General features: G+C 46.7%; 1 protein-coding gene across 1 annotated transcript in view; it reads right to left on the reverse strand.

The window, feature by feature from the left end:
- LOC149459574 (uncharacterized) overlaps window positions 1–12,957 on the reverse strand; it is a 123,048-nt gene extending 110,091 nt beyond the window's left edge. Inside the window, exon 1 of the mRNA XM_089680939.1 lies at window positions 12,681–12,957. Within this exon, the coding sequence (XP_089537065.1) occupies window positions 12,681–12,957 (277 nt within the window). The remainder of the gene's footprint in view (window positions 1–12,680) is intronic.
- Between the last annotated feature and the right edge of the window lie 392 nt (window positions 12,958–13,349).

Consider the following 13,349-nt stretch of genomic DNA (forward strand, 5'->3'; position numbering starts at 1 on the left):
TCTGTACTGTGCACCCATTGGATGACTTCTCGTGTATTTCTGTACTGTGCTCCCATTGGATGACTGCTCATGTATTTCTATGCTGTGCACCCATTGGATGACTTCTCATGTATTTCTGTACTGTGCACCCATTGGATGACTTCTCATGTATTTCTATGCTGTGCACCCATTGGATGACTTCTCATGTATTTCTGTACTGTGCACCCATTAAATGACTTCTCGTGTATTTCTGTACTGTGCTCCCATTGGATGACTGCTCATGTATTTCTGTACTGTGCACCCATTGGATGACTTCTCGTGTATTTCTGTACTGTGCACCCATTGGATGACTTCTCATGTATTTCTATGCTGTGCACCCATTGGATGACTTCTCGTGTATTTCTGTACTGTACACCCATTGAATGACTTCTCCTGTATTTCTATACTGTGCTCCCATTGGATGACTTCTCATTTTATTTCAATACTGTGCACCCATTGGATGGCTGCTCATTTATTTCTATACTGTGCACCCATTGGATAATTAACCACTCATGCCTGTTCCAGTGAAAACTATAAAATGTTGGATCGCCGTCCCGTTTCTGTCCTATCTTTCTGAATTGAAAGTGATCTTAGCCTGAAAACAGAAAACTAATGCAGCCATCACATCTAAGGATTGGTAATCTTCACTAGATGATATTTTAGTTCTTGGGTGTAAATACACTTTAAGATCACTTGGGGGAACAAAAGAAAAATCACATGAGAGCTACATACACATTGGAAGATTTCATTATCATACAATCAGACTTTCCTTCTCATTTTCAAACTGTGCAGCTAGATTATGTATGGGGGGGTCATGACTGCTCTGCACAGAGGACAATTATCTGTAAAACACTTTAAAGATTGTTTAAACAATCTTTCTTTATGTTTGTATAGTGTATGTATAGTCAGAAGGTTTTTTTTTAGTTTCTAGTAGAGTAGAGAAGTGTTAAACACCCCATTGGGTTAATGTTTTCTATCTGTGCCCTGCTATGGGGATTTCCCTTCACTTCTTGTCTTAAAGCAGAACTCTGGTGAAGATGTGTATTTTCCCATGTAGAGGGGCTGTGCCAGCACTGCATGGGTTAAGTGCTTGTTTTTTCTAGGGCTCAAGGATAAACTAAACTATACTTACCGTATCCTCCAATCCTCTGGAAAACCATGCTCCCTCCACGTCTAGCAGTGGACTGTTCCTGCCATCCTCACGTCCTAACTTGCTCTGTGGGCATGATGAAGTCAGGAACAGCCCATTCACAAGACTGCTAAAGTGGGGGGGCTGGAGCAGCAGGGATCAGTCTTGCGCTTGGAGGATCGGTGGAATAGGAAAGTATATCCTTACTTTCAGAGCCCCTACACAAAAACAAGCATTTAACCCATGCAGTGCCGGCACAGCCCCACCACATGGGAAAATAAACATTTTCCCAGATTTCTTCTTTAAAGACATAATGTAATGAGAACAAATCTCCCCAAATGAGGGGATTTTCCATTAGACACTTGTCATTAGAACATTGGCCCCCATTGGAGGCATCTCCCCCATCCCCACCTCTTGCTCTTCAACATTTTGGGTTTACAATAGCTTTCTATCTCATTTTGTTTCATTTTTTTTCTCTCCTTTTGTGATAATTACATTGTTATAATAGACTTAAATCCATAATATTCTACTCATATATAACATTTATAAAGAGTGAACCAGGGAATCATCATGTATTTTGATAGATCGGGAGGGAAGGGGGGGGGGGTCCTTTTTGGGGCCATCTTGTGGTGTAATGCCGGCACTACATGAGTTGTCCAAAGTGTTTGTTTTAATTATAAAGAAACTCAATTAGTGCCCTCATGTTGTGGTCTCTGTTATGGAGATCTATTTAGTGACACTTGAGTTTTTCAATGCTTTTTCAGTATTATTATTTGGTTTTTCCATCCCCCTGTTTTCATCCTTCCCTTCCTTCTTTTTCAAGATGGCGACGACGTTGTGGAGTCGTGATGTTGCGTGCGATGTACGTGCTTACGTCATGACGTCACAGTGCATCGCACATGCGCAGTCCATCTGTGAGGGCCTTCTTGAAGCCTATAAGAGGGCTTTTTATTTGTGTAATACAAGCTTCTGAAGCAGCCAGGAGGGTCCGGCAAAACTGGCAGGTAAGTCACCAGCCATGCCTGGATCTACATTCAACTAAGAATGGACTGATCAGTATACAAATTCAATATACACCTTAAAGGGACATTATCCATTTATATATATTGTTTGGTTTGAAGAATGCTTTAAGGTTTTTGCACTGCCATTTTGCCCAGGATCAATCGCTTGTGTTGGAGCCATTATATGCCCAGGATATCAATACCAGGCAACAAAACCGGAGGATATACAGGCTACAAAGTAGTGGTTCTGGTGAGAGGAAGATTGACGCACACAGGGGGTGCTTTTGGGTAACTCATACCTATAAAATGACCCTACACTAATATTCTTTTCCTCCTCTGGACCACTCATGGTTAATACTCCTCTGGTTTGGATATTTTGTGGCCACATCTTATACAATACCACTACTGTCTGTAAACAGGATTGAAAATGGAACCATACTTGATATACCGTATTTTTCGCTCCATAAGACGCACTTTTTTCCCCCCAAAAAAAGGGGGGAAAATGTCAGTGCGTCTTATGGAGCGAATGTAAAGCGGCCAGTCCGGTATTTCTGCCGCCACCATGTCAGAATATCGGGCCGGCCACTCAGCTCTTCTCTCCTGCAAGACCTTACCTGTTCCTCGCTCCAGCGCTGTACAGTCTTCCCGCGGCGGCTTCTGTGACAGCCGGGTGCCCACTGCGCATGCACAAGAAGCGCTGTGCTTTGTGAATGGTCTTCTGGGAAACATGACAGGTCAGAAGGCTACGGGCCATTTACAAAGCGCAGCGCTTCTCGCGCATGTGGAGTGAGCACCCGGATGTCACAGAAGCCGCCGCGGGAAGAACAAGGAAGGACAACTCCGCGGAAGTGGGAGCGGGTACCTGTCAAATTCAGGTACCCGTTCCCCCTCCCTCCCCAAAGGTCCGCAGCCTGTGGTAATCTCCTTTACTGTCTGCAGTCTCTGGTCATCTCCTGTACTATGCCCACAGTCTCTGGTCATCTTCTGTACTGTGTCCGCAGTCTCTGGTCATCCCCTGTACTATGCCCACAGTCTCTGGTCATCTCCTGTACTGTGTCTGCAGTCTCTGGTCATCCCCTGTACTATGCCCACAGTCTCTGGTCATCTCCTGTACTATGTCCGCAGTCTCTGGTCATCTCCTGTACTGTGTCCGCAGTCTCTGGTCATCTCCTGTACTGTGTCCGCAGTCTCTGGTCATCTCCTGTACTATGTCCGCAGTCTCTGGTCATCTCCTGTACTATGTCCGCAGTCTCTGGTCATCTCCTGTACTATTTCCTCTCCTCCGTTCCCAAAATCCATTCACTATATCCCTCTGCCCCTCCCAAACAATTGTATATTGTGTCCTCACTGCTTCCTTCGCCCCTCTACAGCACCCACCACCTCCTCCTATTACTCCACTCTCCCACTGACTCGAACACCTCCACTAGTAGTTTCTCACGCTCCTGCACATCCCGCTCCCATGCCACATTTCTCACCTTTCTCCTCCTCCTAACCGCGGGGGGACATCTCCCCGAATCCTGGCCCTCCACCACCTCCCTCACCCACACAACACCCTCCTGCCTCCACGTCCCGCAACAACCCCCGCAACTTAGTATCTGTCTCCCTGCTCCCTAAAATCTCCCCCCATTTTCATGTGCCCTCCTGAACGCCCGATCGGTGTGCAACAAGTTTACCGCCATCCACGACCTCTTTGTTTCCCGCTCCCTCAACCTCCTAGCGATTACGGAAACCTGGATCCAGGCCACTGACTCTACCTCCCCTGCTGCACTCTCCTTTGGAGGTCTCACCTGGACCCACTCACCCAGGCCTAATGGTCGTAAAGGTGGTGGGGTTGGTCTGCTCCTGTCACCGCAGAGCACCTTCCGAGTCCTCCCAAACCCCCCCTCCCTATCCTTCTCCTCCTTCGAGGCCCACTGCGTCCGACTATTCTCCCCAACCCCCCTGAAGATTGCTGTGATATACCGGCCTTCTGGATCCATACCCCGCTTCCTGGATGACTTCTCCTCCTGGTTACCCTTCTTCCTCTCCTCTGAGCTACCCACCATCATCCTTGGGGATTTCAACATTCCTGTCAACCTTGACAACCCGGACACATCCCATCTCCTCCACTTAACCTCCTCCTTTGCACTTGCACAGTGCATACAATCCACTACCCACTCCGACGGTAATATCCTTGATCTCGTCTTCTCCAACCGCTGCGCTCCCCACAACCTCACTAACACCCCCTTCCCTCTCTCTGACCACAACCTGATTACCTTCTGTATCTCCTCATCCTCCAACGCCTACCCCTCCAAATGTCACACTACTACCAGCCGTAACCTCCGCAACCTTAACCCTGCCCCCCTCCACTCTGCAGCTGATCAACTCCAGGACAGCATCCTCCCCCTGTCCTGCCCCGACTTGGCTATGACTGCCTACAACAACGCGCTGTCAACAGCCCTTGACTCACTAGTGCCTTTAACCACACGCAACATCAGACCCCGACCGCTCCAGCCCTGGCAGACTGATCACACCAAAACCCTCAAACGACACAGTCATGCCCTGGAGCGACTATGGCGCAAAACCAAATCCCAACAAGCCTTCACCCGCTACAAATCTGCCTTCCACACCTACACCTCCTCCCTCCACGCAGCCAAACAAGCCTACTTCCTGACCCTCATCAAGGCCCTCTCCTCCAATCCTCGCCGACTCTTCTCCACCTTCAACTCTCTACTCTCTCCACCCCCACCTCCAACCAGCACCTCACTCACCGCCCTTGAGATTGCCAATCACTTCAAAAACAAGATTGACACAATTCGCAAGGACATCGCCGCAACTCACACGCCCTCTCAACCCGTCCCCTCTCACACAGCTACCCCCTCATCCCCCCTCCCCCTCGACATAACCCGCAGGGACTTCGTCGCTGCTCAAACTCCCTCCAACCCCGTTCCCCCTCACTCAGCTACCCCCTCATCACCCCTCTCCCACGGCCCCACCACTGCCCTGACCTCCACTTCCACCCCACCCTACATTCCTCATACTGAAGCTCCCCCAACACTCTGCACCTTTGACCTTACTACCATCGAGGAAGTCTCCAAGATCTTCTCTGATGCCCGCCTCACCACCTGCCCCCTCGACCCTATCCCCTCACAACTCCTACGACCTCCCTCCCCCTCCATCCTACGCTCCCTCACCCACATCTTTAATCTCTCCCTCTCCTCCAGCACTTTCCCCTCCCCTCTGAAACATGCACACATCACCCCCATACTTAAAAAGCCCTCCCTGGACCCCAATGACCCGAACAACCTCAGACCCATCTCCCTGCTCCCATTTACATCTAAACTCCTCGAGCGCCTAGTCTACACCCGCCTATGCTCTCACCTCAACGACAACAACCTCCTCGATCCCCTACAGTCCGGCTTCCGTCCCCTACACTCCACTGAAACTGCCTTACTCAAACTCTCCAACGACCTGCTAACCGCCAAAGCTAATGGCCACCATTCAGTGCTCCTACTCCTTGACCTCTCTGCAGCCTTTGTCAACCAACCCCTCCTCCTCAAAAAACTGCACTCCCTCGGCCTCAGAGATTCTGCTCTCTCCTGGCTCTCATCCTACCTGTCACAACGCTCCTTCAGCATTACCTATAATGCTACCACCTCCCCCTCACTCCCCTCTCTGTTGGGGTCCCTCAAGGCTCTGTCCTCGGACCCCTTCTCTTCTCCATCTACACCTCTTCCCTTGGCCAACTCATACACTCTCACGGCTTCAACTACCACCTCTATGCCAACGACACACAAATCTATCTCTCAGCCCCCCACCTCACCCCCTCGGTCTCCGCCCGAATCACACACCTACTGAGCGACATATCAGATTGAATGTCGCTCCACTTCCTTAAACTGAACCTCTCCAAAACCTAGTTTCTTGTCTTCCCCCCAGCCCGGACCCCATCCCCCATTGACTTTTCCATCCCATCACATCTAACAACGCCACCATCAAACCCGCCCCGCAGGCCAGAGTACTTGGGGTCATTCTGGACTCCAACCTATCCTTCCAGCCCCAAGTCCAATCTTTAACAAACTCGTGCAGACTCCACCTCCGCAACATCGCCAAAATCCGCACGTTCCTAACCCCAGAAACCACTAAACAGCTCATCCACTCCCTCATCATATCACGACTCGACTACTGCAACTCCCTCCTCACTGGCCTGCCTCACCACAGGCTATCCCCGCTTCAGTCGATCCTGAATACGGCTGCCAGACTCATTCACCTTTCCAACCGCACCATCTCCGCCACCCCCCTCTGCCAATCCCTCCACTGGCCTCCACTCAGTGTCCGCCACCCCCCTCTGCCAATCCCTCCACTGGCTTCCAACTGTGCAACGGATCAAAATCCTAACGCTGACGTACAAAGCTGTCCACCATACTGCCCCGAACTACATCACTGACCTAATATCCAAGTACCACCCAACACGCACACTCCGCTCCTCACAAGACCTCCTTCTCTCTAGTTCCCTGGTCTCCTCCTCCCATGCCCACCTCCAGGACTTCTCCAGGGTGTCACCCATCCTCTGGAACTCCCTGCCCCAACCCATCAGATTATCACCTACTCTCCTCTCCTTTAGGCGCACCCTGAAAACCCATCTCTTCAGGGAAGCCTACCCCACCCCCTGCTAACCTGCTGACCTCCTCCACTCTTCCTACCACTCCATCCCCCACAGCTATCTCCTCCTGTGCCACCATCCCCTCCCTCCTAGATTGTAAGATCCAAGGAGCAGGGCCCTCAATCCCCTCATGTTTTGCATTGTATTATTATTATTCTGTCACATGTTCTGTCCCCCTTTGTAATGTACAGCGCTGAGCGAACTATCGGCGCTTTATAAATACTGTATAATAATAATAATAATGTCCGCAGTCTCTGGTCATCTCCTGTACTGTGTCCGCAGTCTCTGGTCATCTCCTGTACTGTCCGCAATCTCTGGTCATCTCCTGTACTGTGTCCGCAGTCTCTGGTCATCTCCTGTACTGTGTCCGCAGTCTCTGGTCATCTCCTGTACTGTGTCCGCAGTCTCTGGTCATCTCCTGTACTGTGTCTGCAGTCTCTAGTCATCTCCTGTACTGTGTCTGCAGTCTCTGGTCATCTCCTGTACTGTGTCCGCAGTCTCTGGTCATCTCCTTTACCGTGTCTGCAGTCTCTGGTCATCCCCTGTACCGTGTCCGCAGTCTCTGGTCACTCCCTGTACTATGTCTGCAGTCTCTGGTCATTCCCTGTACTATGTCTGCAGTCTCTGGTCATTCCCTGTACTGTGTCTGCAGTCTCTGGTCATTCCCTGTACTGTGTCTGCAGTCTCTGGTCATCCCCTGTACTGTGTCTGCAGTCTCTGGTCATCTCCTGTACTGTGTCTGCAGTCTCTGGTCATCCCCTGTACTGTGTCTGCAGTCTCTGGTCATCCCCTGTACTGTGTCTGCAGTCTCTGGTCATCCCCTGTACTGTGTCTGCAGTCTCTGGTCATCTCCTGTACTATGTCTGTAGTCTCTGGTCATCTCCTGTACTGTGTCTGCAGTCTCTGGTCATTCCCTGTACAGTCCGCAGTCTCTGGTCATCTCCTGTACTGTGTCTGCAATCTCTGGTCATCCCCTGTACTGTGTCTGCAGTCTCTGGTCATCCCCTGTACTGTGTCTGCAGTCTCTGGTCATCTCCTGTACTATGTCTGTAGTCTCTGGTCATCTCCTGTACTGTGTCTGCAGTCTCTGGTCATTCCCTGTACAGTCCGCAGTCTCTGGTCATCTCCTGTACTGTGTCTGCAATCTCTGGTCATTCCCTGTACAGTGTGCAGTCTCTGGTCATCCCCTGTACTGTGTCCGCAGTCTCTGGTCATCCCTTGTACTATGTCCGCAGTCTCTGGTCATCCCCTGTACTGTGTCTGCAGTCTCTGGTCATCCCTTGTACTATGTCCGCAGTCTCTGGTCATCTCCTGTACTGTGTTCGCAGTCTCTGGTCATCTCCTGTACTATGTCTGTAGTCTCTGGTCATCTCCTGTACTGTGTCCGCAGTCTTTGGTCATTCCCTGTACAGTCCGCAGTCTCTGGTCATCTCCTGTACTGTGTCTGCAGTCTCTGGTCATTCCCTGTACTATGTCCGCAGTCTCTGGTCATCTCCTGTACTGTGTCCGCAGTCTCTGGTCATCTCCTGTACTGTGTCTGCAGTCTCTGGTCATCTCCTGTACTGTGTCCGCAGTCTCTGGTCATCTCCTGTACTGTGTCTGCAGTCTTTGGTCATCTCCTGTACTGTGTCCGCAGTCTCTGGTCATCTCCTGTACTGTGTCTGCAGTCTCTGGTCATCTCCTGTACTGTGTCTGCAGTCTCTGGTCATTCCCTGTACTGTCTGCAGTCTCTGGTGTAAAAACTTTCTATCCCCATCTGTCCTCTATGACTGTCCCTTTGTTCTGAGAGCTCTCAGCTTTGATTGTTATCCAATTTATATAATATAAAGATACATTATCTACCATATAAATGTATCACTTTGATCCAAGATATCTTATTGATCTCTAGACGTGACCCTTGATACTTTTTAATGAATGTGTCTATGTGGTCAATGTGTATTTGTTTTTAACTAATCAATCAATAAAATGTATTGTTAGGTAATGATTTTTGTCAGTACAGAGAATATTGTTTATAATTTTCCATTTTTGATATATGATTTAACATTTCTCTAGGGATGAGGTGTTGAGCCAAATTCATACCTTTTATGTGAGAGTTTTTTGGTGTTCAGTTTTGAGTGGTACCTGGTAGGGTCATTCATTTTTAGATTTCTTTTTACCTTTCTATCTCATTGTCAATGGTCACCAGGACAGATAGAGAGGATGGATCTCCTCAGTGGGGACACAGCCAGCAAGAATACTCAGCAGAGGATCTAACCCTTCTCTGACCTCCTGCTCTCTACCTCCCTTGTCTCCTCCTCCCATGCTTGTCTCCAGGACTTCTCCAGAACCTTCCCATCCCCTGGAACTCTCTACCCCAATCTGTCCGACTATCACCTACTTTTAGGCGATCCCTGAAAACCTCTCTTCAGGGAAGCCTATCCTCCCTTCAGCTAATATTCTCCTATCAATTCATCCCCCACAGTTATTACCTTTTGTACCACCAGCCCCTCCCTCCTAGGCTGCATTCATCCCTGAGCGTAATTGTAGTGTGAACCTCGATGCTCCAAAATGCTCAGGGGAAAAAAAAAATCAATATTACTCTATGGAGATGGTTCACATCTCCACTCCAAGTCACCTGAAGCTCCAAAAGGTTTGGGAGCTACTTTTGTATCTCAAATTGGGCAGATTTGCATGTTTTTGGTAAGTTTAGCAACAAAATGATGCAATAGATGATATTGGGCACAATTCACTAAATGGTATCTTACTGTATCCGAGTATACTGTAGAATACCGCATAGCATATTTTAAAAAAAAGTTTGAATGCACTAAAAAATGCTGCTAAATTACTGCATGAGTTATGTTATCAAGTCATGTTGTATTTTAGTAGTGACAACCATGTGTTAATGTTTCAGCTGTCAGCGGGATTCCCCACTGACAGCTGAATGTAAATTAAAGAATTGCCGGCAATTAAAAAATAAATGTAAAAAAAAAAAAAAAAAATGGCATCTATACAAAGCCCTTGGGTCTGGTATGGATTTTGAGGGGAACCCCCACGCAAAAAAAATAAATGGCGTGCCCCCCCAAAAAGGCTGTACCAGACCCGTATCTGAGCATGCAGCCCAGCAGGTCAGGAAAGGGGGAGGGAAACTAGCAAGCACCCTCCCCCCCCCCCGAACCATACCAGACTACATGCCCTCAACATGGGGGGATGAGAGGGGTTCACCCCCCCACCCCAAAATCCCCTTGTCCCCATGTTGATGGGAACAAGTGCCTCTTCCCCACAACCCTGTGAAAGTAAAGTGCAAATATCAATCTGCAAAATAAAACTGCTCAACTGAACAGTCAAGTACAGCGTAAAAAAAAATAAAATAAATATATATGTATATATATATATAAATGTTAGATTAATAAATGTTGAAATTAGTTCAAGAAGTCATTCGATCAATGTGGTCGAATAGGGTCAGGCTGCAGCTGTTTGACGCTAACACCGCCAGCACCACGAGGGGTCCCGGCGGCAACTTTTGCATCGGGTCAGTACTTCAACTTCTATTTATTCCATACATTGTACCTAATCAGTATCTGTCTGTGTGGGAATAAACATATCCTAAGACATATTGCACTACTGGCCTCCTCTGTTTTTTCTGAGCTCCTGTGGGAGCCAGGTACATTTGTAGAGTGGTGATCACCTAAGGAGAAGGCCGAGTGCAAGGCGTGGGATAAAGAAGGGGACCTGACCAGATTTGACCAGACCTCTGATGAGACATTGGAAGTCTCCATGTTATAGAAAAGCGCGCAAAGGTTGCGCATCTGGTGAGTGCGTAATCTGTACCCTCATTGTTTCACCATGCACACCGTCTGTGTCGTTTGGAAATCCATAGATCGGTCAAGATCTTGTTCACATCTTCACGTTGGACTTACCTTTGGATATAACAATTCTTCCTCACGTCCCATTAGCCACAATATAGTGGCGTATATTTGAACGCACAGTGTCACGTTATATCTTTGCATGAGTTTGTACATGTACATACACGTTTGTCTATTTGTGTTTTAGCGCTGCACCTTTTTGTATATTACTGTGTATTGGAAGGTCTTATATGGTGCCTTTGGTGTACAGCTGCTGCTATTCGGAAGGCGCTCGCTTATTTATATGTTTTTACTATGAGGAATAGCTCACCACAGGAGCCAAAAATTGCATATAGTGTAGTATTTTATTGTATCATGAATAAAAGACAATCCACGTGGAAATACAGTAAAATTTTATATAACTCATGTACCAAGATGGCCGCCATTCAGACCTTCGTCAATGGCGGCGTGATGTCAGCAAATGTCTCCAACCAATGCATTTCGTGTGCATGCACGTCTTCAGGTGTACCCCCTGAAGACGTGCATTTGCACGAAATGCGTCACGCCCCAGTGTAAAAAAAACAAAAACATCTTCATCACTCTCCACAAGTAGTACAGTGTCACTATGGAGACACTGTACTGCTAGGGTGACAGTATGTTGAAAACAAATAAAAAAAAACATAAATAATAATATAAAAATGTAAAAAAATAAATTTGAAAAATTATCATTTTTGGTTATACACTAATTTGGGTTATTTTTTTTTACTAAAAAAGATAACTGAATACATTTTGGCCAAGATTTATGAAGAAAGATTATTTATTTGCAAAATTTTATAAGAAAAACTTTTTTTTCAAAATTTTTGGATGTTTTCATTTATATAGCAAAGAAAATAAATTTAGTGGTGAATAAATACCACCAAAATAAAGCTTTATCTGTCTCAAAAAAATGCTAAAAAACATTCATATGGGTACAGTGTTGCATGACCGCGCAATTGACATTCAAAGTGTGATAGCGCTGAAAGCTGAAAATTGGCCTGGGCAGGAAGGGGGTGAAAGTGTCCGGACTTGAAGTGGTTAATAAAGGACTTGATATATTTTCACCTTTATGCTGCTCTTTAGTGTTCCACATTGATCGAATGACTTCTTGAACTAATATAAACATTTATTAATATAACATTTTATTATATTATTATTATATTTTATACGCTGTACTTAACTGTTCCGTTGAACAGTTTTATTTTTCAGATTGATATTTGCACTTTACTTTCACATTAGTATCATTCATTTATTTTAGCTGCACTTTCTATACATTTATCTATAAGGAGCTGTTACTTATACCTTTGTATTAGCTGCTTATATAGTTCCAGCACTCACCTACACTTGATATTTAGTTTTTAAATATGTTGTTAGGGACAGAGCAGCCCAGCGATGTCACCCATGTGACCCCGCCCCCATGTGACATCATCGACTGGTGCATGCTGGGTGAATGATGTCACACAGGGGCTGAGTCACATACATGATGGCCCCTCCCTTTACATATTTAAGAACTGTCAAGCCAGCAGAGCAGTCAGATGGCCGGGAGCCAGTGTCGGGATAGGAGCCTTTCTTTCTTTTTTTCGGGTGGTGGCAGCATCATGATTGACATTGGATCTACTTAAAAAAAACCCACCAAAGCTCCAAAAATGGCTAAAAATGCTGTATAAAAATGTGGAAAAATATGCACGAAAAATCACCCTAATGTGAATGGAGCCTTAGCTTGTAATCTCCTAGGATCAGGACCTCCTATCCCTCTTGTATTGAACTGTATTGTTCTGTCTTGTCTCCTGTTACAGAACAAACTGTTGGCGCCATAAATCCTGTATAATAATAATAAATCACAATGAAGTTTTCCTCACACATACATCTCATACAATCCGGGATCTCTGATGTGAAAGGAGACTCTGCATATCACAATATTTATACATCAGCTATCATATGATCATACAATGGGCTCTGATCTGTGGAGCCGTTCAGAGTGGATCCAGAATCCAGGAGATCCCTTTCTCATCTGGGACTCCGTATGACTCACTTACCACATTGTTCTCTGTAGTAATCCAGGAAATCCTTCATATCAGACAGATCCGGCAGAGGGGTCTCTGCAGAGTATGGGTGATAGAGAACAATGACTTTATCAAGGAAAGATCCCCAGATTTCTTCTGTGAGATGAGATGTGTAGCACACAGACACATGCTGCAAGGATGAAGTTTCTGATAGAAGTGATACTATCTGTGACACATCGGTCTGTGACACATCGGTGTTGGGGTTCTGTGTACAGACAATCAGCCACACTCTGCTCTCCTCCCCACTCATCATATCACTGAAACAACACAGAGGAGGAGAAGTGAGAAGATCGATGTGATTTGTTATATACAGTATACATATAAAAGTGATATAAAGAAATGCTGTATACAGATCCTGGGTGACATTCAGGACGGACCTCTCTCTGTAACCGTCATGATGTCTATTTATGGGACTGAGGACCGCCAGTCCTGAATGTGCCATAGGGGCACTCATGGGCCACTGCCTAGGGCAGCAGGTTAGAGGGGTAAGTCCAGGACATGACATGTGATGTGTTCTCTTATTACTTTGCTTCCCTCTTCTGTTCTCCTCCAGACATTTGTGGCTAAATTCAGCAAGATAATCACTCATGGAAGGCAGTAGAGGGGATATTAGGATGAGTCACAAGACTCATTAAAGTTCAA

Source organism: Staurois parvus, unplaced genomic scaffold (genome assembly GCF_062004578.1).
Source record: "Staurois parvus isolate SC_StPar_1 unplaced genomic scaffold, SC_StPar_1.0 ptg000254l, whole genome shotgun sequence".
Taxonomy (NCBI): domain Eukaryota; kingdom Metazoa; phylum Chordata; class Amphibia; order Anura; family Ranidae; genus Staurois; species Staurois parvus.